We start from the raw sequence: 27,395 nt of genomic DNA, 5'->3' as shown, positions 1-27,395 counted from the left end.
CCTCAGGTCTGAGAAAGGCAGAGGAAGGGAGCTGGGGAGGAAGAGGGAAGCGGATGGATTGCAGCCTTATATGGTCAAAGCACTGCTTTTCCCAGGGTTTGTGGCCTGAACCCCCGGCATGATGCCAGATGCTGCACAAAAGGCTCATGGGTGCCACCAAGAGGAATAACCAATGTAATGCAGTCAAGCTGGTGGTGAAGCTGAAGAGCTGTACAATGTTGACTGTACAAATTCACAGCTGGATTTAACAGATTTGTAATCAGGGTATCTGTATCTAGATAAGTAGGCAACTACCTCGGAGCCTTAAGTTGCTATGCTGCCATATTTTGACTAATATAACTGTTTGTGTGCAATTAAAGAATAATTAGTAAAAGCTAAATTGGTTTGAGTATTAAAGTAGATTCAATTATTAGTCCCAGAGTCCACGTCATATAATTTATGTAGCAAGATATTTCATTAAGATGATTAAATTAACATTTTTCAAAGGTTTTGTCCAGGATTTGCAGTCCAACATCACTGTGGATATTTCTGAAAACTCACCCACAACCACAGCAAACTTTGAACAGCTGTGTCCCCAAGCTCAGTTGTTCTCTTTGAAATATGTCAGCTGACTTTCACTGATTCAAGCTTTGCAGTAAGACTAATTGGTATCAATATAATGAAATTATAGTGTATTTAGAGACTTAATGCAGATCATCTGAAAGATTTCAGGGTTTTTGGACAGATCGTGTGCTGGAAATGAGTGTGAATGTAGTTCTCACCCAAATGGAAACTAAATGGCCTTATCCTTCTCATTAAATATTTTCAAAGCCAAATTTTTACACAATAATCAGTTTTTGTAGTTTTTAATCCTGGTTTATTTTTATGCAGTTCCTCATCATGACGACCGACATTACAGTAATTTTGCTAACTGTTGTAGTAGTTATTGACTATTACCTTAGTGTGCATATGTATCCTTCAATTAAGAGAAAATATAGTTTGAGGATCTCTTGTGTGCATCTCTTGTTTTGTTATGTGCCACACTCATTGATTAACCCCCATACTTTTGTTGTGGCTCAACTGACTTTTCCTCCACACTTTCATCAAGCTTTAATTAGAATAAAATGCTTCTTCAAAGAAAATGTGTCTTTCCAGTTTTGCAGGGTAAATCTGTCCTATGAAGTTTAATCTATTTCCTTCCTTTGAAAATGTTTTGTGCATCAACTGTGGTTCAGTGAATCAAGCTACCCACTTGCTCAGACATCATGTGCTTGAACACATTAAAAATAATAAAAACATAAATGGTGCCTTGCTTTGACTCATCAGATTTAGTCGATGGTCAATAACCCTTCTTCTGGCCAATAGAGAGACAAGATGTTAGTAATTATATTACAACAGTTGGAATTAAGTGTTTTTCAGAAAACAATATTCACTGAATAATTATAAAAAGGGACAGAAAAAAACAAGAAAAAGAACAAATAGAAAATTAAAATAAAAATGAAGATGTAGTCAATATAATTTCACTGCAGCAACAAGCTGCAACCATACAGGCGAAAAGAAAAACGGAGAAATGTTCAGGCTGACTAAATAGCTGGAAGGAGCTGACATGATTTATTTTGGAGAGAATGACGTGATGATAACATAAACACTTCCTGTGACCTGAAGAGTATGTTCACAGCCTCAGCCAAATAGCCTTGCTGCTTAAACTGTAAACATTTAAGCATTAGATGGCAGCATTTTAAGCCTGTAACATAACCAAAGTCCGGTTTTAACAGAAGGGTAAATTCATATATCTGATTTAAAATACATAGAGCGTGGTGTCCTTTCTGTGAATCCAATGTGCAGATGAGGGCAGACTATGTTATCCTCCACATAGTCTAAATCCATGCCATGTTTTTAAGCAGACCAAAGCCAAGTCCACATTTTCTGTGCAGCACAAAAAGTTGCAAAGGCCTCCTCCTACAACTGAGATACCACAAAATAACTTTGCTCCACTTCATGAACTACTTTGGAGTTTTTTCTCTCTGCAGATATGAGCTCTGACAGAAATTAGAGCACGTAAGCTGTGATTCTACAAGTTAAGCTGCACATAACAAGTGTTTCGGGAACTTTTCCAGGTTGTGTCTGCACTGTGGGTTTTTCCCTGCATTCCTCTTTGTTGCAGAAACAGATGCTTCTTCCTGTTCACGTGAGGCTGAAACATTCCCACTGTGCTGAAGTGAAGAGTGTAAGAGATGTTTGTGTAGGATGCTGAAGCAACAACTCAGCTTTGCTTCATCACCGAACTTGTGTGAATGTGTTAAAACAAATTCAGACTTTTTTGTAATAAGTAAAAGTTTTTTTGTTTTTTTTTTTAAAGTCATATGTACTTTCTTTCTTCATCTGTTGTTTGACTGTAACTCCTAAGCTACCTGCGTGGCATTTCTGGACACGTCTTGTGACCAGAGTGTGTTAAAGTACAAAGTCTACAAATAGCCTTTTTCTGACAGGAGCCTGTGAAATGATAGCTTGCCAGTAATGATCTAATGTCTCTTCTTGCTCTGTGAACTAGGCATGTAAGAATACAGATGTTTTCACGCCATGTAATAAGTACAATCATTGTTCATTCAGCTGAAGACCCCCTGCAACCCTCTGCAACTGTGAGAGGATCCCTTGCTTACCATGTCCTGTGACTTGGACCCATACATCTTCACCACTGACACTCTACCCAGTGATCAGCGCTTCCTTCCTCCACTGGCAAATGGACTTCTGGGCTGGAGGGTGTACAACAATATCATGCACATGGGTAGTGTTTATAACGGGGAAGGTGGACGTTGCCACAGAGCTGATGTCCCCTGTCCACTTGCTGTGAGGATTGAGACTGAAGAACCTGCCCGACACACCTACAGCCTAGACACACACACAGGTAGTCTTCAGCTCTGGTGAGTTTTCTGTGGTTAGACGTTGTTTTCACTTCATTTGGTTTTCTTATCCTGTTTCAGGCATTTTCACCCACACCATCAGCTCAGCCAGGGTTACTGTTTCACAGTCTTTGTATTCTCACCGATTCTACCCTAACCTCATGGTGATGGAGGTTCTGATGGTACGTCATGTGGCCTCAGAGCAACCAGTCATTGTTAATCTAGACAGTTCGTTCACCCCTCAGAGCAAAGACATTGTTTTCAAGTATGGCCCTGATTACAGAGGAGGAAGGTAAGGTTGAGAATCTTTTTTTTGACTTTGTACACGTGCAAACCTATTATAACAACAACATTCCCCTCTTCACCAGCCACATCCAAGGACAAACGACCACAGCAGAGTTCCCAGGTGGCTCCTGTCCTACAGTGCACCTAATCTGGATCCCCATACCCTCCACTTTGACGCTGACACCTGACCAGAGTGAGGCTCGCTGGGGCTTCATCTTGGCTGTGGCTAATAGTTTAGACTTTGCGAAGGCCAGTTTTGATGAGGGCCTGAACCTGATGGCGACTGGCAACCTGCGCCCATCTCATGAGAAGGCCTGGAAAGAGCTGTGGCTGCAGAGCACAGTGGAGGTAGTTGGGTCAGAGAGCCTCTGCAAGGCCCTGATTGGCTGTATGTTCTACCTCCTCAGTGCCTTCCCATCCATACATGACTCCTCCAGCTCATTTGGTGGGGTCAGTCCGGGTGGGCTTTCTAATGGTGGAGACGGTCAGGATTACTGGGGTCATGTTTTCTGGGACCAGGTGAGGCCAGTAGCAGCTTTTTTTTTTTTTTTTTTTTTTTTTTTTGGGTTGTAAATTGTATCACAACACCACCTTGTCTTCCTGTAACAGGACATTTGGATGTATCCTGGGATAGCTCTTTTTTACCCCAAGCTAGCCCGAGCAGTGCTGGAGTACAGAGTGAGGACTATAGACGGTGCCAAAGACAATGCCAAAAAGCAGGGCTACAAGGTATGAGGATCAGAATAATATGCTGGTGTCACAATCAGAGCTGTTGTCTATCCCCTTCAGTTCTGCAACACTGAAAACTGCATTGTTGAAAATACTAAAGTCATTCACAGACATGGAAAATTAAACCGTTTGTTGAAACAGCTATTCAAGAAACTATCAACATATTGATTGGAAAGAGCTAATCTTTCTGGATTAGCAATAAATATTTGCTGCGATATCACGCCGTCTTAAAACCAGAACAAATTTGAACAAAACTAAAAGTTTTTAAAGGTCTTTCATAACAAAAGAAATCTGTTGTCAGAGGGTAGGAAAGAAGCTAAGATTCCTTTAACAAAATGTAGGGTCGTAGAAATGGTCAATGAATGTGGAAAAATTAGATTTACTTTGACAGATAAACAGGAGAACTATGGTGAGCTTCCCTCACTAATTTGGAAAGAGATCAGTATCTTAATAGGTTTAGCTTATTCTGCATGGTGCATTCAGTGTGCCTGGTTTTTATTGAGCTCCCTTTAAAGAGGGCCTGGAGGAGTCGGTTTCATTTCTTTCTTTCCTTTTTTTTGTGTGTGTAGCTTAGCTTGGTATGTGCAGTTTTCCTTTACTTGATTTGCTTCTGTCTATTAGATTGCACTGAGTACCTGCAGATAAGAGTCCAGATCGCTTTGATACCATTTTTGCTGTTGAAAAACTACTGGATCTTTATTGTAGTACTACTGCACCAAATCTCGTTTGCAGCTAAATGTTAACCTGAAACCAGCAGCAGATGAGAAATGACAGCAGTGTGATACATTTTTGGCTGGTTGAACTCTCTGTGGCTCTGGTCCCACATTTTGATAATAAACAAGTCTTCTGCTATCTTTACAGGGGTTGAAGTTCCCATGGGAGAGTGCTGTGTCAGGGAGAGAGGTGTGTCCTCAGGACATTTATGGACAACAAGAGATTCACATCAATGGAGATGTCACACTGGCCTTCCAACACTATCTCTATCTCTCTGAGGTATCCTCCTCTTCTCCCCTCCTTCAACCACATTTTCTGAATTTGTGATGATAACAGAGCTCTTTGTTGTAGGATCTGTCCATGTTCACAGAGGGTCGGGGCAGTGAGGTGATCTACGGGGTGGCTGATTACTGGGTTTCCAGGGTAACGTGGCACCCTGATGACCAGAAATATCACCTCCTAGGTAAGAAACGATGTTAGAAAGAAAGCAGGACGCTGTACTTATTAGAGGTCTACAAACTGCTACTGTTTAAATTCTTATTCTTATTTATATTTTACCCTTTACTTGTGCAGTAAAATCCAGAAGAAATTCATCATGCAGTATATTCAAATACAGAAAAAAAGCTTGATGACCCAGATATCCACAAATGCTGAGGCCAAATTTAGCTAAGTGAAGATGCTGAAATCTTTTTTTTTTTAACCCCACTTATGTTTTGCTTTGCTTTTTTTCCTGTTTATCTATTTCCTTTAAATCTGTTTTCTTAGAATCATGGTCTCAGAACCTACAGTCTAAAGTGATATTAAATTGTTAGATTTTACAGGATTTTACCATCATTTTTAAAAAGTTTAAACCACTAATTGGCCACATACATTTTGTAAGAAGTTCACTTGATATAATCTGTGGTCATAACTCAGTCATTTCATACAATTTCATCATGACTGATTTAGAGTAGGCATAAAAATACAAATCCAAATTTATACTGCCTTTATGTATTCCAAAAAGCACTTGTCTTTATATTCCCTTGCGTGAGTAAACTGCTCTTCTCCGAGTCTGCAGAAGTTCAAGGGTTTAATTAACATAAATTGTATAGTCAACGAGTGTTTATGGAAATCAAATTATATTTTTGTTTGAAAGCCTGATTAGTCACATTTATCTTTGCAACACAGGTAAATGTGTGGGTGGTGGCTCCAAGAATGTGCTAAAATTCCCTGCAATATTCTCCAGTTGATATTCACTCTTGTTTTGTTTTTGTGTGTGTGTGTGTGTGTGTGTGTGTGTGTGTGTGTGTGTGTGTGTGTGTGTGTGTGTGTGTATGTGTGTGTGTGTGTTTGTTTGTTTTTTGTTTTTTTTTTCTTCTTTCTTTTTCTTCATTTTACATTGTCAAGGGCCTCAGTCGTGTCAGGAAAATTTATACACAGCACAACAGCTTGGCACATCTTCCTCATGCGGGTCACCAGCCTGGACACATTTTGTTGTAGGATGCCATCCCATTCCTTAACAGGAGTTATTGAAGGTCAACCAGTGTGGTTGTGTTGGGTCAGTAGCATGTACAGCACACCCAAACTGATCCCATAAGTGTTGGGAAGATGAATTTAGATCCCAGATTCTGTAACTATGGAATCACCCCCCTTGGCATTAGAATTTATCGTAGTATGTCTGTCAGTCAATTAGGTGCCAGTCATACATCTATGACTGGCACACAGCTGGTATTACTTAAATCTGCTGAATACTAGCAGGAGAATATTGTGGGGGATTATGGTATATTTTTAGGGGGCACTACCCACACATGTAGCTGAACTTCTCATTCTACACAAGCATGATCCTTGAAAGTTATACCTTTTTGTAAAGGGAACTAATCGGGCTTTCCAATGATATATATAATAAAATACCAACTGGTTTCATTAAAGGGGAGGAATAATCAACCAAACACAAAATTCCTTACTTTCTGTGCTAAGCATAGATGAATGTCTGTATCTATTATATATATTCATTCATTACTATATATTTTAATATCATATTTAACACATATAGTCAAAATCTTTACTTCTGTTGGTTTCAGGTGTCATGCCCCCAGATGAATATTACTACAATGTCAACAACTCTGTGTACACAAACACAGTGGCCCAACTCAGGTAGTAATATTAGTGTTACTTTATTATGCATATAATGTAATGAAAACTGGTAAAACAAAACATTTGTCACTTGTTAGTCTGCAGTTTGCTGTTGAGTTGGCTGATCTCCTCCAACATCCTGCACCAAAAGAATGGCAAGAAGTGGCCAGCAAGATCAAGATACTTTTTGATCAAGAGTCCCAGTACCACCCTGAGTATGAAGGCTACACTAAAGGTTAATGCCTGTGCTTCTCTGACACTGGCCTGTGTGGGAGACCAAGCATCCTTAAGATGACTTCCTTAAATGATTTTTGCTGTCACACAGGACAAGCAGTGAAGCAGGCAGACACAGTGATGCTGGGTTATCCTCTTGGAGTGTCAATGTCTCCTCAGGTTAGAAGGAATGATCTTGAAGCCTATGAGCCAGTAACAGACCCAAATGGTCCAGCCATGACATGGGTAAGTAAGAAAGAGTGTTATGTATTTAATTAAAAGCTGCTGTTGATAATACATTTAATCTTTAGAAATATGAGCAAAAAAATAAATAAGTAAATAAAATTACAACAATGTTAGTGTAAAACTACACTAACGTTGGGATAGGAATATGTTTACACTGCAGTTCAAGCCTTTGGGACATGAAGAGACCAGCTGATAATAATAAAAATGCAGTCTTTGCTTTTTCTTGCTTGAAATGGGATTACAGCTACCGAACAGGCTGGGGCCACATTTGTTGTATTTTTTTGTTTCAAAATATATAAAAAGGTTTTTTAGTGGATTACAGATCTGGACTTCTTGCATACCAGTTTAGCAGTTTGAATATTTTATCCATCTATGAATGTAGTTTCATATCTTCCGCCTGGAATTAGCCAGTGGTTCCCAACCTTTTTTTCTGGGATCCCCTTTTATGCATATACTAAAATGCCATGGACCCCCTGCTCCACCCTGTGCTGAAACCATGCTTGGTGTTAGGTTTTCAAAAGTGAGATTCTCGCCATATATAATGTATTCTGGTTGAGTCCTGTCCTTTGATAAAGCTAAGTTAAATGAATAACATACAGCCATACTTTTTTTCCTTAAAATAGGGACAATCTGTGGACATTAATCACAATGGCTCTAATGTTCAAAGCCTCAGGGACCCCCTGTGCTCTTTGGGTGACCCCCTTGGGGGGTCCCGTACCCCAGGTTGGGAACCACTGGATTAATAAGTGATATACTCTGAAACAGGTGGAATTTCGATGCCGGTAAATTGGTAAAAAAAAACTGTTTATAACATTCAGCAATAATAGTGTCTACACAGAATAGCAGTTTATATATGCCAGTTTTATCCTGACATATTTAATGATTTAATGCGATTTAGATAATAGAATTCACCATTTTTTGTTGACATAGTTCTTCAAAGAGTAATGAAGTCATCTCCCTCTGATAGTCGGCTTTACTAGGAGGATTTTTTTTCAGTTATGTTACTCCCTAATCAACCCAATTAATAATTTGATGACATGATGTTTTTTTTAAGCTTATTTGATTATTTCAGACTTTTTTTTACCCTTATCCAAACTTTTTCATCCTCAAAAATCAACAGTATCTGTAAACAGTATCTGACAATGTCAACACTTGATATTTTCTTTGCACCATTTTCAATTTAACTTAGGATTTCAATGATTCACAAAACACTGAAAACAAGTGAGTTATAGATACAGCTAAAGACATTAACTTTCCTTTTTGGTTGTTCCCATCTGAATCATCTGCCTCCATCTAACACTATCCTCTACATCATCTTTTCTTACACTAGCAAACTTCATGTCCTCTTTCATGACATTCATAACTCCTGTATGTTATGTATGTGTAGATTATCAGTCAGGTCATGGTGATTGTAAGAGCCAGACTAAAGTCAAATGGACTTTTATTTCTTGGTTCTTCAAGACATTTCAGCCAATAAGAGGTGAAACGTCTTCAAGAACCAAGATATCGAAGTCCAGTTGACTTTGTTCAAGCCCTTATGGAAATCCAAACATTTCCACTCCCGTCTTCCTCTGTGCTTCCTGCCTGGTAGTTCCTACCTCAGCATCCTCTCAGTGAACAACTTCATCATGCAAATTAATAAAGAAATAACACCCTGCTTGTGGTTCAGATTTCTACATTCAGCAGTTGCCCATCACTGTACGCAGGCGCTGATGCTTTAGCTTTGCTTTATCAGGGTATGTTTGCAGTCGGCTGGCTGGAGCTGGGAGAGGCTGACAAAGCTCAGCATTTACTTGAGAAGTGCTACAAGAACATACAGGGGCCGTTCCAGGTATAGTGACCACACACTCCCATAATGCCAGCATTTACTCAGTGAATGTATAATATATATTCTTTTCACAGGTATGGAGTGAATCATCAGATGGCTCTGGTGCAGTCAACTTTCTCACAGGTATGGGAGGATTCCTGCAAGCTGTGCTGTTTGGTTATACAGGTTTCAGGTCAGTTATCGATCCTCCCAGCAAACCTTGTACAAGAACATGTCAATATATACAATCCACAGCACTGTAGTTATTAAGCTTTACATATGATGATTTTTTTCCTAGAATTGAGAAGGAATGCCTGGCTTTTTCCCCCCTGCTTCCTGGTGACATCTGTGAGCTTTGTGTTCGTGGTGTGAACTATCTGGGCAGTCAGATGGATTGGCTGCTCAGGAAAAATGAAGTGTGCATCATTCTAAGGGAACATACAGGCAATGCTGCCAACACTAAGCTCTCTAATCTACAAGTTGTCCTGAAGGCATCTGGGGTTAAAATCCCTCTCACACCAGGTAACATGCAAGGAGCAGTGCAAATACAGCAGTAAAGCTTATTTATGTAATATTGGGTTGTACATTAATGTAATTGTTGTATATGAAGTTTATACTTTGCTTAGCAAATACTTAAAAGAATTCAGTCTCTTTCGAATTTTATTAAAAGATGCTTTTCAAAAAGACACTTGCATAACCTTAAACCAATCCTGGCTAACTTGTACACTGCACATCTGTCATTTCAGGGCAGCCAGTAACTTTTCCTCGAGAGCCTGGTTGTGTATGTAAAGTGGATCCTACATCCTACTGCTGGCCTCTCTGAAACAGGACCAGCAATCCTCCTAATTATCCAATTTACTAAGAACCAAAAATCATGTTATGCAAGTTATTTTAATATTTCAATGTACAGTTTTTTCTGATGCCATTTCTATGAAGAAACGAATAAATTGTATAAAACCTGATAAAAGGGCAAATTGACATGTTTTTTTTAATATAACCTGCCTGTAGCTTAAAGAGCAGGGGTAAAAAAAAATTTAACAGCTTGTTTTGTTTTGATAATAAGGTAAATGCAAAAATAAAAATCAGAAAGAAAAAAAATCACAATTGCCTTACTACAGCTCTGTGAATACACTGGACCTTAGACCCTAGTGGGTCTGCTCTTTCACCTTGAACTGGGCGATGACCCAGGCGAAGGCAGCATAGGAGTTTGTGGTTGAAATAGGCTTTACAAATAAATAAACAAATAAATGCATGGGTGAAATTTATCATAAAGTTAATAATAAAGCAATAATTTTGTATGCATTTCCCAAATTTCCCTGAGGACTCTCCAAAGGGATTAATAAAGTATTTCTATTCTATTCTATTTCTTTCAGGTTGTAGTCTGCAAAGTGCAACACTGTTCATTAAAGGTCTCACATATAACAATTAGTTGGATTATAACATAACTTTGCTAAAGCAACTGAAAAGATTAATAATATCAGCAGTTGTTTGAGGAATAATGCGAAGTTACCCAACGAACAAATAAAGGCCAAACATCAACATTATTCAAGTTGGAACATTTTCTAAGTTTATCTGCAGATGAACTTAGAAAGTGTTGTTTGACACCGATGTGGTTAAAAGGGGCGTTCGTCGAAGAAGCCGTCGGATCTGAGCGGGTCAACCGGCTGATGCCCGCTGATCGCCTGGTTTAAAAGGCGTGATAACTCCTCCCACCCAGCTCGCCGCCGGGTAACCGGGGCGAAAATGGTGCGGACGCACATTCAGAGGAACCTGAAATTCCAGACCTAAAGATGGCTGCGCCCACACTTGTAGCCCATTGTTGTCTTTATTAAAACCCCTTTGTGTCCGTTATGTTTCTAGTGTAAACAAAAGTAAGTAATTATTGAAAATTACGTTGTAGGGCGGGTTTGTTTGTGAAAAATCGCTGCAGTATGTGTGGCTTAATAATCATTATCACTCAAATTGGCTGATGTTCACATTGTGCACATTTTTACATTAGGTTTGGGATTTTCTAGTTTTATACGGCTATATGCTCACAAATTGGCTGTTTTGGAGGCGTCCGTGATTTCTGAGTTGATGCAACTGGAACGCCAACTTCGTGGTATTGACGTCACATATTCTCGACTGCTCGGAATTCCGAGACAACGTGAACGCACCACAAAACTACAAAAACGGTTTGAATAAAATAAATACAAATTGTTTTGTTGCCGTCTGCGACGTGCGTTTACGTTTCGTAGGCGGAGCAGAACCAATCATCCCAGATACAGATTGGCTGATTTAAATCTTGGTCACTCAGTAACTCCGCCCTCAACCTCAGTTGGGTTTGTACATTTTCGTATCACGTGTCTTCGACGCACCATTCGCCTCTATTGTTTCCAAATTATGCTCCGCCTTTTCAGAGATCTCCGTTCACAAATCGAACAGCTTCTGTTGCTGTCGAGCTTCAGGATTGGTTGTTAAGATTTGAACAAGTTATAAACGGTTTCAGCGGGTCACTAGAGAGGAAAGCTGTTGTGCACGTAGATAAGTATTTCCACATAAAATTGGGCATTACCTATTTTTAGCGAGTTTATTTTATGCAAGTATGCGATTGATTTAGTTTTTAAAATCAACGGAGGAACGAGCATTCTATTTCCTTTCGGAGAGTCTGACAACAAAGGTAAATATTTTGTCACATATGACTGTTGGCTTTTACGACAAAACTTAGCGGGCTAATATTGTAACGTTTGTTATCTTAAACATAGTTGATTGGCTATATATGATCGTAATCTTCATCTCTATTGAACCAAACAAGCACAAATTAAATGATGTACTATCAAAGTCCTTCTGAGGTTTTTAACGTTACCTTTTGAACGTTTACTTGTTTTCTTCCGGCTCTTGTTTCTTTTCCTGGCTAAGCTAGCATGCTACTCTGGGTTCACTTTGCACACTTCGTTGCCCAAAAGCTCGGGGATTTTGATGTTAGCATTTATTTTGCGGCTGCATTGTTCCAATCAACTAAAACAACGGACATGTCAGCAATGACCGCATTATTATCAGGTTGAAATGCAAATACAGCACACGTTAGATCTGTACCCATACTCATGGGAGACGCGTAGAGCTGGCTAACATCAGTTCATATTGGCTTGGCAATTTATCCGTGTATCTGTCCATGTGGATAGAAACAAATGTGTGCACATTAAGTGCTACTGCAGTATGATGAAGAAGCTTACTTCACATTGATCTTTTTTACATTTTCACTGAATTTATATTATCTGGGCTACATAAAACAACAATTTTTAAGGGCTGAAAATACTCTGGCATTCAGTCACTTACAGTCTGGTGAAGAGAAAGTTTCACCAAGTGTCTTTCTGTTCGGTGTTTGTCCCTTTATAAAGCAATAACGTAATAAATATATATAAGCACAAAGAAACACAAAAAAGGGAAAGAAACCTTTGTCTATATGCAGAACATGCACTGAGCTTCCCATGAATCACCACCAAGACGAACATGGGAATTCTTTCTGTAGATTGTCTGTGAATTTACATTTATGTTGCTGCATTTTCTAGCTTTACTGGATACTGGACACTGAGATCTAAAAATCCTGAACAGCTTCTTCCCGAGGCTGTCAATGCCATTAATCCAAAACATAAACTTGGTCTTCAGTTCGTCTTATTAATGTGTTAAACTGCAGAGAAAGTGAGGGAGCTGAAACCTCTCACCCTATATGGGTGCAAAACACATCCGCACATCACTAGTCTGAGAGTGGATAATGCAACTCAAATCCGATGTGAACATATTTAAGGCTGAAATAGAGCAAAATCCCGGACAATTTTGAAATTCAGACTAGACATTTTTTTACCTCTCCAAAAGAGGACACGTCCGGTAAAGGAGGATGTTTGGTTACCCTAACAAAACCCACTGATGTTACACATTTAATACATGTTTTTCCCCAGTGGAAAAAACAATGTCTGTGTACACTAAAAATAGCAACTGTATGTATTATGTGGGTTTTTATTTATTTTATTTAAAGGCACAATACAGCTTTTTTATTTTGATTAAAATAAAACAATACTTGTAATTAGATATAAAGACAGTAAATACATGAAGCACACACTGTTAAAATACACACTGGAGTCTAAAAAAGATCTAGTTTAGCAATGATGATAAACATAAGGAATGACTTACCTTACTTGTCATGTCAAGTCTTTTCCAACTTTCCTGAGTTTAATAGTTTGACTTCTTCCTCAGGCTGCCACCATGAGCTCGGTTTTGGTGTCAGTTCGCTCCCTCATGCAGATGTTTGATCGCAAGGCAAAGGAGTTCATCAGTGAGATCGATGAGGTCCACATGGTTTGGCTTGAGGAGATCCAGCAAGAAGCTAATCGCATGTTCTCAAGGTAGGCTTGATTGGATGCCAGATAAGTATAATGAATAAAGTTTTCCTTGTCCCCTTTCTTTTAAATCTTCTCTTTTTTTATTTAAGAGAGTTTAATGCTGAACCAGAGTTGATGCCAAAAACACCATCACAGAAAAAAAATAGTCGGAGGAAGCGTGTTTCTTTAGGGCGCCAGGAGGAAAATCAAGCAAGACGACGGTTTGTTGCTTTAATTTCGGGTCTGAAAACTTAAAACTTGCTCTCTTTTTTTTTCTATAACTATGTTTTTAATCTAACATACAGATTTTCAAAGGGAAAGCGCAGCAATCTTCGTGGTTCCTCTGTGAAATCCCTGAACTTGATTGCTGAAGAAGAACCCGTCCCCAAGGCTTCTAGCTCTGAAGCCAGCAACACGACACAGCAGAAACGCACCACCCGCAAAAACAAACAGACAAAGCCAGAGGTGGCAGATGTTGAGAGCCAATCACCTCCCCGCAGGTGTGACAGAACTGAAGAGGTAGAGAATAAGAAGCCTGAGCTGGTAGAGGATGGAGAGGTGGGGGAAAATAACAAGGAGAAAAGTGCTGAAAATAAAGCTGATGATGCACATAGTGCTGCTCAGTGTACACCTAAGATACCAGCACCTGAGGTGGTCGTCAGCATCTCACCTGAAGAGCGCAGGTCTGCTGAGTTCGCCAAGAACGCAGATGCTTCTCTCGGACGCACAGCTACTAAGATTACAATAGCTGAAACTACTGAAAGCTCAAGGCAGAGCTCTGTGAGGTACTCCCTTAAACTACGTCGCTCGCTGGCTGGTCTCCGGCACAGTATGACTCAGGAGTCTGTTCGCCGCGCCTCACGCCGCTCTATGCTGAAGAGGAAGGCGAACTGCATGGGCAACTCAACAAGCAGCAGTAACTGTGATGGTAAGGGCTAAATTTAAGTGAAAACAAGACTTACTAATTCTTTCTCACTTGGATTTTTCTGAAAACTGTTTGAATTTTGTTTCTTTTGTGTGTCTGTGTAGCAGGGGACACTGCGTTTGAGGAGGATGGAAAAGTGTAAGTAAATTTAAAGCCACCCATATTTATACACATACCTAAATATCCATAAAAAAATCAACTTGGCCTTTTATGCTCCGTTTCCACTGAGCCCTGCAGTACAGTAGAGTAACTATTTTGTGTGTTTCCATTACAAAAGGAGCCCATACAACCAAATTGTATAACAAATTGTGAAACTGCACTATAGAGCTTTTTAATCCGGGGCATCATGCAACGGTTGCAGCCAAGTTTTACTTTATGCACCGCATCACAAGCTAGCGAATACATATATAAACACTCTGGTGTCACTGGGAAAACTGCAAAAGGTTCATAGTGCGTTTTTAAAGACTGAAGAAAGGACAGTGATCCCCTTTTTTAACAGCACGATCTGAACCAATTCATCTTTTAAACAAGAGATTGGATTGATCAGTTAAATACATGATTAAATCTGCTTTATTTGTGATGTTGGAATGAATCTGCAAAGCTGTTTTAATGTTTTGGAGGTAGGAATTGTCACTCATTAGAAATGTTTTTTTTTTTTATAGTATTATGAGAACAGTGAAGCTATGTGGCACAAAATTGTACATAAAATCCTGATTTTTATTACACGTTCCTTGTTTTAGTCTTTTCACCCAATTTGTTAACTGTTTTATTTCCATAATTCAAGGTTTGTATTTCATTCTTGGTGAGGTTTTTTTTTACATAAATTCACACACTTTTCACTGCCACAGAATAATAGAGGATGAACCTGAGGATGATGTTGCACAGAAAAGCTCTGAGGTAATGACATTTCCCTTTTTAATTTTTAAGTGCCTCAAAATTTGTTATTTTGAATGGAGTTTTTCTTATTAAGTTGTTTGTAATTTTCCTTTTTTTTTTTTTTTTTATTCTATTCCGTCTTAAATGAATGAAGAACCAAAAAAATCAGCAAGTGTGTGCATCTGTTGAACGAGTTACTCGTTCTGTGGCTGCAAACGCTCCCAAACTGGTGACCCCTACATTGTTTTACAATCAGCCAAAAGTGAGCACTCCTGTCAAAAAATCAGGTATGGGTCTTTTTTTTTTTCTTTATTTTTTTTGCTGTTTTTTTTTGGTTATTGCTTTCTAACAAATGCAACCATTTGTCTTATAGCTGCCTTTGAGAAACAAACATCCCAGGCTGTCCGAAGGTGTGTACGTGCTGCATTATATTGTGATAAGCTGTTGTCCTGAGCCTCATACACTCAAAAGTTCAGTTTTTATCCTAAATGATAGAGGGAAATGTTCAGATTTTCAGATGCCTGTAATTAAACTGTGTTGTCTTTTTTTTTTTCTGTTTAGATCAAGCCGCAGTACTAAACGCAAAAGTCCAGATACTGTAGAATACAGTCCCACCAAGCGGTTTTCTCCTCCCAAGAAAAGCCAAAGTGTAAGATCGAGAACAAAAACAACTTCTTGTGGTTGGGAAATTTTTTTAAAAAAGTGTATATATAGATTTTCCTTCTTGTTTTTCCAACATTTGCTTTCGCCTTCATGTGTAGGTGATGAAGCCCAGCATGAAATCTTTCCTCCACACTGTGCAGAAGAATCAGATGCTGATGATGACTCCAAACTCTCTCGGCCGGACTGCTGTCATCAAATCCTTCATCAAACACACCACTCCTATTAAAGTTGATTCTAAAGTAAGTGACACCCTTAACACGGTGCAAGCTAACAACATTAATTATGTTTACATGGACGTTTATTATTCCATTAAGATTTAGGATATATTTCATTAATACGTGAAGATTTAGAGGAATATATTCATATCTATATTAACGATATATTTGCTAACAGTTTGTACAAAAGCAATTTTTTTTCATAAGAAGGGCTAAAAACTGCTTTTAAATTTGAACACTGTTAGTTGGTGTTGAGTTGGGTGTAATGTGCTCGTGCAGCAGCTGCTCCGTCATGGCAGACATGGTTGTATGAAAAGAATGCAAAATCACGTAACTTGGATTATTTTGCTTTTAAACCAAAGTGAAGCCAAAGAAATGGAGCAAAGTCACTTGCTATTTTTTTTTTTTTTTTTAAAGATGACATGGTTACGATCAAAGGCCTAAGTGGCATCTAACCACCACCGCTTATTCAGACCGCTTATCACGTACAGATGGAGAGACATGATACTCGCCACAGAGCTGCTAACTTTCCCCAATAGTTGGACAAACCATGAAAGTTCTGCAGTCTTAAGGCCCAGCTACTCTAACTTTCAACACCACGAACATAATTGACTGAAAGTTGTTGGCTTTGACATGTTCTTTCCATTTTAATATAATGGGCTCTTGTTTTTGTTATTGAAGTAAGCAACTTAAAACAAAAAATAAATGTGTTTGTCCCTCCACAGCAAAGCAGTGGTATTGTGGTAAGTGTAATGTTGAGGCATTACATGTGTGTGGGAATTTGTTGGTGTCTAATAATCCCACTGTGACTGGATTAAATGTCAGTTGGTGCAAACTCTAGATAAGCCCCTTTCCCACTGCCACATCTGAACTTATGGTAAATGCAGTTTAGAAAAGATTCTTTTACAAAAATAGTGAATTATTAAAAAAAAAAAAAAAAAAAAAGACAAAAGGACTACATAACAAGGGAAGTTACTGAAAATTTGAAATCTAAATTTACTCTATTACAAGAAAAATGGAGCCTGGAAGGTGGAAATATATGACAGCAACTGAGCGACAACACATGGTTCATGTGTGGAAGGGGCTGCTGTAGACACGAACCAGACATTTTTAGTTTGGCTTCTGATCTAGTGAGTCACTCATTTACTAACTTATGTTACTTCACATCAAAAAATCATCTCTCCCTAAAACTCTTAGTAAAGTTTGTTGTTTATCACTCTGGGTGTCGTCACTGCTCTGAACACTCGATTATGTTTCAAAAGAAATTAGAGCAACTCTTGGCTTTTGAACTCTGCTGTGGTGACACATTTCTTGGTCCTCTCAGGTCATCTCCACATTGCTTCTGTGTTTATTTTTGCAGCTTTTTTTTCTCATTAATGCACTCCACTTTGAAATATTTTGATAATAACTACATTTAACATTATTGCATCTTAGCATTAGCATTTTGTTGATGACAGAAACCAGTACCTAAATTTGTTTTACCTCATTCTTTTCTTGTTTTCTCTTTTCTCAGACAAAAGAGCTTTTCAAATTGGAAGCCCTCAAAAAGAAACAGGAACAAGAGGAGGAAAGGATGAAGAAAATGGAGGAAGAGAAAAAGAAGAAACACGAAGAGCTGAAGAGGTTAACACTTAGCAACTTCAGTAGTTTTTTATAGCAAATGATAAAATGAGTTCTTAATTTTTATTTATTTTTTGGAACATTTGTGCTCCAGGAGGAGGGATGAGAGGATAAAAAGGGTGCTTGAGGCTAGAGTCAAGGAAGAGCAGAGGGAAGAAGAAAAGAAAAAGAAAATTGAGCAAAAGATGGCTCAGATTGATGGGAAAAATGATAAGGTAAGCAGCAGGTTTGGTGAATCTGCATGTTGACCTGAAGGCTTGTTTAGTAAGATCTTTGACTATTTTACCACCTTTAGCGCCTGGCTGAGGAGAAGGTCAAGAAAAAGGTGGCCATGAAGCGTCAAGAAGAGCTGGAACTGAAGAAGAAGTTGGAAGAAGAGGCTAAAAAGAAGAAACTTCAGCAGGTAGACAATGTTTGTGTTTCATCTATGCTTTTTTTTGCCGGTGCATCTGTTCAACCTTTTAATGAATTTCTTTATTTTACAAAATACTTGTGTCTGTCGTGTTTGAAGGATCAGGGAAATGTAACTTTGCCACATGAGAAGACGAAAACATTGTGTTCATATTTAGTCAGAAGTCTTTTATGTTGTATGTTTTTTAAACCTTCAGGAAGAAGAAAAACGACAACAGGAGTTGCTGGCTAAGAAAAAGGCGGAGGAAGAGGAGCAGCAAGCTCGCAAAGCGCTGGAACTGAAGATGAAGCAGGAGCAGCGTGAGAGGGAGATGGCGCTGCAGAGAGAACGACAGGCTGCTGCTGAAAGGTCATTGTCTTTTCTTTGTGTGTTTTCTTTTGTTAAATTCATTAAGAATGTACTGAACAACGGTCACAATCAAAACTTAGCTAACTAGAATTAGCATGGCTATCCTGGTAGCGACTGCGATAAGCTCCGACCTCCTCATGACCCTAAATTAAGTGGTATAGAAAGTGGACGGACAGACAAATAAGTCTTTAAAAAAAAAAAAAAACAGTGTTTAGATGACACTCCACACAAAAGGATTACAGAATAATTAAATAGTAGTCTGATCAAAACCAAATTTTACAATACATGTAAACATGGTTTGAATTAAATCAAAGCTTTTAAATCTGGACTAACAGACCCCAATAATTTAGTTCAAAGTGAAATATTGTATATATTGTTTTAACCTATATTAAATTAGAGTAAGAGGGGCCTTGGCAAGCTACACAAGCTCCAAATTTTCACAATTTGCTTCTTTTCTTTTTACTAGTCAGTGAAATAATGCTGAATTAATAAGGTGTTCTCATTCAGACACATTTCTTTTATTTTTGTCAGATGACTTGGGCTAGGTTCACACTGCAAGCTGAAGTGACCCAAATCTGATTTTTTATTTTGGCCCCTATGCGACCTGTATCTGATCTTTTCATGACAGTCTGAATGACATAGATCCGATTTTTTTTCAAATGCGACCCAGGCCACTTGGATATGTGGTCCTAAATCCGATACATATCTGATCTTTTGCCATGCGACTTCAGTCTGAACAGCCAGGTCGCATTAATCCAACCTACACGTCATACACATAAATATTTATAAACTCTTATCTGTAAAGGCGCTCACATCACTCCTGACTGCGACTCCTTACCCACACGTTTCTCTGTAAAGACGTTGCTGCCACTGCTCCACAAAATGCCATGGCCAAAAATCTGGCTGTCCTCTTTTGCAATCTCCTCCTTAAAATGATGCCATCGAAAATGTGCTGGCTGCGGTTGGATAATAAATTAAAAATTGCAACATAAGCTCCGCTGTTAACGTCGATGTTTACTTCCGCAAACACAAAGACGTCACACTCACAGTCACGTCGTCGTGTCTTCTACGCATGCGGGACACTTTTGGTGTTCATACACGAGATCACATACAAGTCGCATTGAATTGGAAATGTGGACGGAGTCTCAAATCGGATTTCACAAAAAAATCCGAATTGAGCCTTATGCCCTGCAGTTAGCCTAAATGCATCTCATAAAGACTCCAGGTCAACTCATAGTTGCTTAAAACACTTCTAGACTGTCTCTGCTTTTGTAAAACCCTGGTGTATATCACCACATCATATGAAAACCTTCAGCTCAGTCTGCAGATGCAGATGGAACCGGTTGTTTTTGTCGCTACTGATTACCTTTTTTTACAAGCTAATTGCAAGTCAGATGAACTTTGATTTTTCTTTATTTGTGTGGTTGCGCCTATGATTGTGGGCATTAGTTTTTGAGTTAGGGATCATTTTGCCATTAGAGTTTCTGTCTCCCCATGGGCAGGCACAAATCTATGTCACAACCCAGTGGTCACATGACCATGAATGGCACCATATCATACCAGTGTTGTGTTGAAGTGTGCAACCTGTTCTCATATAGTTTTTTAAATTTTCTCCATTAGTTTTTGATAGAAAAATTAGCCATAATGTCATAGTTATATTGATCCCCTCAGTGTCAAGGCTAGAAAAAGATATGAAGCGAAGCTAGAGTCAGTAGGACTGAACGAATGCCCTCGTGTCTGTCGGCTGTCACATTGTGAAGGAGCTGCTAACAAGAAACATTGAGAACGTCACAAAACCATCAACAAGCATTTGTTATTACTGGAACCAGTCATTTTATTTTTGGCATCTATACACGAAACAAAGATTTAAACAGTAATATAATAAATGTTTTAGTCACCAGTCACAAAATTAACAAATGACTCCAAGATCGTCAGCATTAACTAGCTTGATGGCCGCTAGCCAGTTATCACGTCTTTCTGTGCATCTGTTTTTTCTGTAGTTCAAAGAATGATCTCTTGTTGTCTGTTGAATAAGTATGTTTATGGCTGCCAACCACAACACAACCTTTCAGCATATTTAAAGGAAACTACAAAAATTAGAGAAATCGATGAGGAGCAACGCTGACAATCCAATAGTGTCACAGTTTAGCAACCTTTTGGTTTTTATCAGCGAAAGACCCAGATGTGACCGAGTTCACGGATGTTTCTGGATGTTTACACCTGCCCTATGCCTGTAGAGAATCCTTTAAAAAATTCCTGTATCCAGGCAGTGATCCGGAACTTTCCCAAAGTATAGTAAAGAGTCTGCAACTGTCTCATGTTAGCCTTCACCAGGCTGTGCATTTCATGAACAAAAAGGCCTTGTCTTGCAGTTTGGTGTTCAGTTCCTTCATCAGTGCAGTAACATCAACAGCAAATGCAAAATCTGCCATCCAGTCCACATCTGAGAGCTCTGCCCTTTTTTCTTTTTTTGTTTCTTTTTTTTTTAGGATGAGCACACATTTTTGAGGGATAAAGTCTCTTGTAACCTGCTTGTTACAATGTGCACATATTATTTTATGTGTTGCATCATTGTGTACATGAATTTAAAAAAAAATCAAAATAAAAGCAATGCAGCTTAAGCTGAAATCAAACCTTCCTGCACACCTGACAGTAGCCAACTTTGTCAAGCATGAACCAAGCTTTGCTTTTGTCATAAAAAAGACTTTGAATTACATTATTAAGCATAGGATAATTGAATGTGGTAACCACAAAAATGGGTTACTGTGTATAGTGTTTTCATTTGCTCTGTATTTTTTTTTTCTTTTAAACAGGGAGCGAATGGAGAAAGAAAAAGCTCTTGCTCTGCAACGCGAATTGGAGAGAGCAGCAAGAGAGAAAGAGATGCAGGAGCTAGAGGAGAAAAGAAAGGCACTTGAGGAAAAAAGAAAACTGGTAAGAAATTTAAATGTGTGACCAAAATGTTTGAAATCTGTCTCTGATGTGTCATCAGTCTAAATGAATTGTTCCCTTTCCCCCATTAGGAGGAGCAACAGAGACTAGCTGCTAAAGAAAGGGCTCTTAAAGAGAAAGAAGAAGCCAAGCAGAGAGAGGCTGCTGCTAAAGAAAGGGCTCTTAAAGAGAAAGAAGAAGCCAAGCAGAGAGAGGCTGCTGCTAAAGAAAGGGCTCTTAAAGAGAAAGAAGAAGCCAAGCAGAGAGAAGCTGCTGCTAAACAGGCTGCAAATGCACAGGTACACTGCACTGTAGAAACTTAATACTTAACCTCAACTAAACTGGCACAGTTAAACAAGGACAAAAGATCATCTGGTCTCAGCTTTAAGATCAAAATAAATAAAAGAATCGGGACTAAATCCTGTACTGATTCAGACTTCACTATATACTGTGTGGTAATGGTGTTAAATGATACCAAAGGTATAAAAAAAAGCACTTCTTTTTGCTTTAATGGTATGGAGATGGATGGGATTTGCATTTTCTTGAAATAGATAATTTGTGTATAAAGTGTGCAAAACTATTTCTTTTTCTGGAATTACCTCAGTTGACAAAACAGGAAACATGTGGAAGGAAATGAAGACATTGGCATTTATAATAGGATATGCAGGGGAGGCTAAATTTGTTAGCATGGTGAAAATAATCAAATTAAATGAAAAATACTTTGTAATTTTCCTTTGTGATTAATGAATAGGAACTACGAGACCATAGACAGTTTGGGGGAGATGACTTTCTCTTATTTAATGCAGGAAACATCACCAGTGAGCATCACATGTATTTTTGAGGAATCATGAAATGATCACTAAAACATGTTGCTTTGATTTGTTGTGTCTTCATGTTTGGATATCTTTATCAGTAAGGTTGTACTTAAATGTACCATGTTTCAACCTTTCTCCTCGTTTTTCTCTCATGTCTAAACTTTTATGAAGACTTCTGCTGCCCTGAATGTGACTGTGGATATTGAGGTAAGAATTCATTTTGGTTACTCAATTTTCTTTTTTATTTTTTAAGCCTTGCATAAATATTTGGACACAGTTCAATGAAAGTGTTTCTCACCACTACATTTTAGAGAACTTGTGTTTTTGTATTTACTATTTAGTTATCAGGAATTGTTTCTAATTGTCACTCATTCATAATTGTAATACTTGTTTAAGATGAGAATCCAGATGAGATGTTTGTCATTGTCAGCTGGTTTACCAAAACTTATTGTTTCCTCTTTTTCCTACATCTTTCTTTTCAGCGCTCAGTACTAAGCACACCTGTAAGAAACGGTGGTGGTCTAAATGTGACGGTGGATCTTACGGTATAATTCAATGATGAATTTTTGGCACAGATCAGTTTATATCTTAAAAACATGACACATAGTTTCTCATCAGTTTGAAACCTCAATATGCTTCATCCTCCTGCAGCAGTCCTCACCACAATCATACATCATTACTCCAAAGGGTGCCAGTAAACCTCCGGCTGTGTTAAAGAGTAAGGATGATTATGGCATGGACCAAAACAGCGATGACTCCACAGATGATGAATCTGCCCCAAGGAAACCAATTCCGTCCTGGGCGGAAGGTGTGTATGACCTCATATTTATATATATATATATATATATATATATATATATATATATATATATATATATATATATATATATATAGTTTATTTTCTTCTTTCTATGACATTGGCTAATAATTCTGTCAGAGAAAAAGTCGTCATTAACTGATTCTCCAATTAATGTTTGTCACTTGTGAAATTGTTCTTATTCTTAATTAGATTAATTTCAGTGTTACCTTGTGGTCTAAACTGATTTGTTTTCCTTTTTATAGGTCCCAATCTGAAGCAGCTAATTATGAAGCAATACTTCGTCCCTCCTGATTTAGATTCTTTCTTTGGGATTATTGAGCCACCGAAACTGGAGAACATATTTTACAAGAGCAAGCCTCGATACTTTAAACGCACCAGCTCTGCAGTGTGGCATTCGCCTCCAGCTGGAGCAAAGTGATGTTTCTATACTGATACAGTACTGATACTGTACACTGTTGTATAAAATTTGACTATTCTTAATAAAGTTACTTTTTTTCCTTCTCCCTTTTTTCTTTTTTTCTTTACCTAAAACAAATGTTTTTATTGTAACTACAAGAAAACAACTTGTAGTAAACAATTTGTAACGTTTATTCTTGTTTTCCACTACTACACAAGGCTCCATGTGCACCATAGAGTAATATTGTCAGCTGACAATATTTTTTTAACACAATGAACTTAATTAAATCCAGGTGTGCCCTATAAAAATAATTTTGTGTTGCATTTTTGCCATTTAGCAGTTGGCATTTCAGTTTGTTACTAGAGTAAATTGTGGTCTGAGAAGTTGTATTTAAAACATATAAAGGATGACCATAGATACAGAATTTTAACATTATTATTATAATCTTTTTCTTTTTTTTTTTTTTTTTACTGCTGTTGGACTTGAGAAATATCAGCACGCGAAAACTTGTATATACTTTTTTTTATTTTTTATTTTTTTAATTTATCGCTAATATGCTGCTTTCAAGGTAACCTAGAGTGGGTAAGTTTTGCTTCGAAAATGTGTGAATGTTTACAAAGTATTGACAAAAGGTAAAGTGCAACCGGTTGTAGTAACTATTACATTAAGTGCATAATTTAAAATGCATATTTCAAGTGCATGAATAGACTGTAGATTTATATTATACAAACATATGCGAACTATTTATCTGTCATTGTTTAAATAATTCGAAGATGCTAAAATTACCTTGCTTATTATGCAATATGTAGCGATGAGACTTCCTAGGGTCCTCGAATGCAGCATCGAGATCAGTTTGACCTTCTGACGTAGTTTTGTTAGCAGCGTCTTTGCTGACAGTCACGTTGTACAACTGAAAATGAACTAACGTTTGTTTTGAAAATTTAACGTTAACATCGGACTGTCACACGGTGAGCTGTAATTAATTCAGTGGAAAGTGGGCAGTCTTTAAAGCAGGTACGTTTATGTAACAGTTTTCTTGTTTACAAGCTAGCTAAGGTTCTCACTTATGCTGTTTATAACTAATGAAGAGTTATTTTATTTTATGTCGAGCTAACTAGTTTACCAGGCAAGTAGTTCGGTATTGACATGTTGAAGTACATTGATAAATGGTCATAAGTGCAGTCTACCCTTTATCGTTGTCGTTATCCAACATGTTAGCAGTATTTTCCTCACTGACCTTATTTATTTGCCAGCTGCAAGTTAGTAGGCGTGTAATATTAGGTTATCCATTTCTCCTAGAGCATTTTTATAAGATGGAGTTCATGTCGTTTGGATTGATATGCCTTCCAAATGCACCCAAAACAGCCCGCTGAGATCACATTTTAGTGTATTGTTAAATTATGATGAAGTGGGTTATTAAAGGGTTAAAACTGTTAAGTGTAAATTATTTTGGATCTCATCTGAACCTTGGGATGTGCATAGGACCTGACATACCTTGGATTCAATTATCTGCAAGTTCACAATCTTTTTTTTTTTTTTTTTTTTTGTTAATTAAATGTAAAGACAAAACTTATAGAAATTCCAGTTAAGTCAGTTAAATCAAGGATAAATAAGAAGATACAGGTGAATAAGATTAAGAAAACGATGTGCTAAGCTGAGAAAATTACATGACAGCACACTTTTTCTACTATATCATAGTGATATGTAAACAAAAGACTGTGTCCTTGAGAGATTATTCCCCACCCCAAGGCAGAGTGCCAGCACAACGCCCAGGAGGACCCCATTGCCCTCACCTCCCCGCTCATGAATGTTTTTGAAGTGCATATTGTTTGCCATTAAAATTGAGGGTCAGTAACCACACCATGTTGGGAGCGAGGCCTCTCGAACAGTCATGGCCACCATGCACTGCATGACACGCCCCCAGAAGTTGTTTGTGTATCGTGTTTCTCATGTTTTTCATGTTGAAGATTCCTCCAACAACAAATCAACTTTATAGAAAATATGTAGGCTTAGATTTCACCCTCGAGGCAGTGTGAGGACATTTACTCACCTATAAATGTTATAATTTACCTATTTATTTTTGTTCTATTCAACACAGAAATGAGTTCCCAAATCCGACAGAACTTCCACCAGGACTGTGAGGCTGCCGTTAACAGACAGATAAACTTGGAGCTGTATGCCTCTTATGTTTATCTCTCTATGGTGAGCAGTACTTTAAAGCTGGCTGTGTCATGTGTGGTAACTGATGTTCCTCAGACAATAAGTGTTTTATTTATCTCCTCCTGTGTTTGTTTTGGATTTTAGGCATACTATTTTGAGAGGGATGATAAATTTCTACCACATTTTGCAAAGTTCTTTAGCACACAGTCCAAAGAGGAGCGTGTGCATGCAGAGAAGCTTATGAGTCTGCAGAACAATCGTGGAGGCAGAATTTTTCTGCAGGACATCAGGGTATGTGAGGATGTTTTCTCTAATGAATAAAAATAAAGCTTTGGTGAGATAGGAAACTGCATTAATCCCCTTTTGTTTGCAGAAAACACAAAACAAAGCTTTCTTATAACACGTCTTGTTGGTGAAATTTTATAAGATGACAAATGGTTTCCAGGAACAAAACCGCAAGTGCATTGTATTTTCTGCTTTAAATAGATTATTATTTCATTGTCATGAATCATTTGTTCTAGAAACCTGATAGGGATGAGTGGGGGAGCGGCCTGGAGGCTCTGGAGTGTGCCCTACAGTTGGAGAAGAGCGTAAACCAATCCCTGCTAGATTTGCAGAAAATTGCAACTGAACACAATGATCCTCATGTAAGGAGCAAACCTAGACGGCACACAGTACGGCATCTGGCAGCATAATATGATGCAACTTTTTTTTTCTGTTTCTATTCCCACCACAGATGTGTGACTTTATAGAAACGCATTTTCTGGATGAGCAGGTAAAATCCATCAAACAGCTGGCAGACTGGATCTCAAGCCTGCGGCGTATGGGAGATCCTCAGAATGGCATGGCGGAGTACCTCTTTGATAAGCACACCATGGCCAAGGAGGGCAGTTAAATGTAGTTTCTTGTCCACGCACCTCTGCATGCCAGCTATGTATTTATGGCATATGTTGCCATTGCTGCTGAGTTATATATGCTCGTTAGCTGTTTGCAAAGCTCAAATATACCTCTTGACTTCTGTAGACCTCACATCATTTGACCTCATCTTACGAACACAAATTAGCCATTGCAAACAAACACTAAATTGTGTATAGAAATAAAATGCTGGACAAAACCTTTAATTAAAGCTATGTGTCCTTGCATAGATATTACTGAATTTCAAAGTAATAATGTTCTTCTCTTTGAGCAATAAGTGTGTCCAAAAGGAATATTTTAAGGGTTTCCAATGAGTCAAATTGTGATCACTTGCATTTAATAGCTCTCTTGTTATTTGAGGAAAACTGGATATGTTACACAAAATGATTTTTTTCTAACTGTAAGATGCTCAATACTTTAGCCTCTCTTAATATAACCCTACTCTCATCTGCACAGTAGCTTTAAACCACCAGTAGTAGGTGACATAAAGATGAGAATTACAAGCCAGAAAAGTTTGGAAAACAGCCATAAACAGCATGTTCTTAAGTATAATGTAGACTATAAATAGTTATAGAAAAAACACATTAAGTTTTATAAATACTTTAGTTCCCTTCTCCTCTTAGTTTTTTCTATATGTGCACAGAATGATGCAAATAAATGAGATTATACACATTAACAGAATGACCATCAGTGAAAGACATTTATTTTTAGTTTGAGTGACATAGTTATGTATTTTGTGTAACTTTGTATGAGTTAAAATGTTTTGTCGTTGAAGATTGTTTTTATTACGCAGGATGTGTCTCTTTGCAGGTGTTTATTTTATTATAAATCTTTCTAGTTTTAATTTTCAAACTTTACATGCAGCATGCTTGTATAATGACAGAATAAAGCAGAATTATGCAATGTCTGGTATTGATTTTTATTGAAAAAACATGATAAAAGAAGACATGTCATTTGA

The 27,395-nt window shown here is 38.0% G+C and overlaps 3 protein-coding genes across 6 annotated transcripts; all 3 read left to right on the top strand.

Annotated features, from left to right (window-relative positions):
• The first annotated feature begins 1,927 nt into the window (after nucleotides 1-1,927).
• On the top strand, nucleotides 1,928-10,041 carry pgghg (protein-glucosylgalactosylhydroxylysine glucosidase). Of its 3 annotated transcripts, none has more exons than XM_041997891.1 (14): nucleotides 1,928-2,037; nucleotides 2,590-2,884; nucleotides 2,961-3,171; nucleotides 3,248-3,683; nucleotides 3,774-3,893; nucleotides 4,755-4,886; nucleotides 4,959-5,070; nucleotides 6,668-6,740; nucleotides 6,818-6,954; nucleotides 7,045-7,178; nucleotides 8,914-9,009; nucleotides 9,081-9,178; nucleotides 9,284-9,507; nucleotides 9,732-10,041. In XM_041997891.1, exons 2-14 carry the CDS (start codon nucleotides 2,641-2,643, stop codon nucleotides 9,806-9,808), a joined length of 2,094 nt encoding a protein of 697 aa, XP_041853825.1. In that variant the 5' UTR covers nucleotides 1,928-2,037; nucleotides 2,590-2,640; the 3' UTR covers nucleotides 9,809-10,041. The 3 variants fall into 3 exon arrangements, with proteins under 3 accessions (XP_041853825.1, XP_041853822.1, XP_041853824.1); XM_041997888.1 differs by having other exon boundaries at nucleotides 1,928-2,096; XM_041997890.1 differs by having other exon boundaries at nucleotides 1,928-2,206.
• Nucleotides 10,042-11,443: 1,402 nt separating this feature from the next.
• LOC121647602 (inner centromere protein) lies at nucleotides 11,444-23,465 on the top strand. 2 transcript variants are annotated; one of them, XM_041997164.1, is made up of 21 exons: nucleotides 11,444-11,644; nucleotides 13,216-13,364; nucleotides 13,451-13,561; nucleotides 13,646-14,268; nucleotides 14,370-14,403; nucleotides 15,114-15,162; nucleotides 15,296-15,428; nucleotides 15,515-15,551; nucleotides 15,703-15,790; nucleotides 15,903-16,043; nucleotides 16,745-16,762; nucleotides 17,533-17,642; nucleotides 17,734-17,854; nucleotides 17,935-18,042; nucleotides 18,248-18,399; nucleotides 21,213-21,333; nucleotides 21,423-21,629; nucleotides 22,317-22,352; nucleotides 22,628-22,690; nucleotides 22,797-22,953; nucleotides 23,208-23,465. In XM_041997164.1, exons 2-21 carry the CDS (start codon nucleotides 13,225-13,227, stop codon nucleotides 23,381-23,383), a joined length of 2,625 nt encoding a protein of 874 aa, XP_041853098.1. In that variant the 5' UTR covers nucleotides 11,444-11,644; nucleotides 13,216-13,224; the 3' UTR covers nucleotides 23,384-23,465. The 2 variants fall into 2 exon arrangements, with proteins under 2 accessions (XP_041853098.1, XP_041853100.1); XM_041997166.1 differs by lacking the exon at nucleotides 16,745-16,762 and having other exon boundaries at nucleotides 11,445-11,644.
• A 746-nt stretch (nucleotides 23,466-24,211) lies between these two features.
• fth1b (ferritin, heavy polypeptide 1b) lies at nucleotides 24,212-27,335 on the top strand. The gene is made up of 5 exons (XM_041997168.1): nucleotides 24,212-24,376; nucleotides 25,461-25,564; nucleotides 25,667-25,813; nucleotides 26,044-26,169; nucleotides 26,259-27,335. Exons 2-5 carry the CDS (start codon nucleotides 25,463-25,465, stop codon nucleotides 26,415-26,417), a joined length of 534 nt encoding a protein of 177 aa, XP_041853102.1. The 5' UTR covers nucleotides 24,212-24,376; nucleotides 25,461-25,462; the 3' UTR covers nucleotides 26,418-27,335.
• The last annotated feature ends 60 nt before the right edge of the window (nucleotides 27,336-27,395 follow it).

The sequence above is a fragment of the Melanotaenia boesemani genome, chromosome 10 (genome assembly GCF_017639745.1).
Source record: "Melanotaenia boesemani isolate fMelBoe1 chromosome 10, fMelBoe1.pri, whole genome shotgun sequence".
Lineage (NCBI taxonomy): Eukaryota > Metazoa > Chordata > Actinopteri > Atheriniformes > Melanotaeniidae > Melanotaenia > Melanotaenia boesemani.
This window is presented reverse-complemented; position numbering and strand designations above follow the sequence as displayed.

Excerpts from the sequence above, each read along its gene's own strand:
- fth1b (XM_041997168.1), top strand. The coding sequence starts at position 25,463 with ATGAGTTCCCAAATCCGACAGAACTTCCACCAGGACTGTGAGGCTGCC. Across the intron at positions 25,565-25,666 it reads CTTATGTTTATCTCTCTATG|GCATACTATTTTGAGAGGGA; the intron begins GTGAGCAGTACT and ends TTTGGATTTTAG. Across the intron at positions 26,170-26,258 it reads CTGAACACAATGATCCTCAT|ATGTGTGACTTTATAGAAAC; the intron begins GTAAGGAGCAAA and ends TTCCCACCACAG.
- pgghg (XM_041997891.1), top strand. The coding sequence starts at position 2,641 with ATGTCCTGTGACTTGGACCCATACATCTTCACCACTGACACTCTACCC. Across the intron at positions 9,010-9,080 it reads ACATACAGGGGCCGTTCCAG|GTATGGAGTGAATCATCAGA; the intron begins GTATAGTGACCA and ends TTCTTTTCACAG. Across the intron at positions 9,508-9,731 it reads TAAAATCCCTCTCACACCAG|GGCAGCCAGTAACTTTTCCT; the intron begins GTAACATGCAAG and ends CTGTCATTTCAG.
- LOC121647602 (XM_041997164.1), top strand. The coding sequence starts at position 13,225 with ATGAGCTCGGTTTTGGTGTCAGTTCGCTCCCTCATGCAGATGTTTGAT. Across the intron at positions 13,562-13,645 it reads GAAAATCAAGCAAGACGACG|ATTTTCAAAGGGAAAGCGCA; the intron begins GTTTGTTGCTTT and ends TCTAACATACAG. Across the intron at positions 17,643-17,733 it reads AAACACGAAGAGCTGAAGAG|GAGGAGGGATGAGAGGATAA; the intron begins GTTAACACTTAG and ends TTTGTGCTCCAG.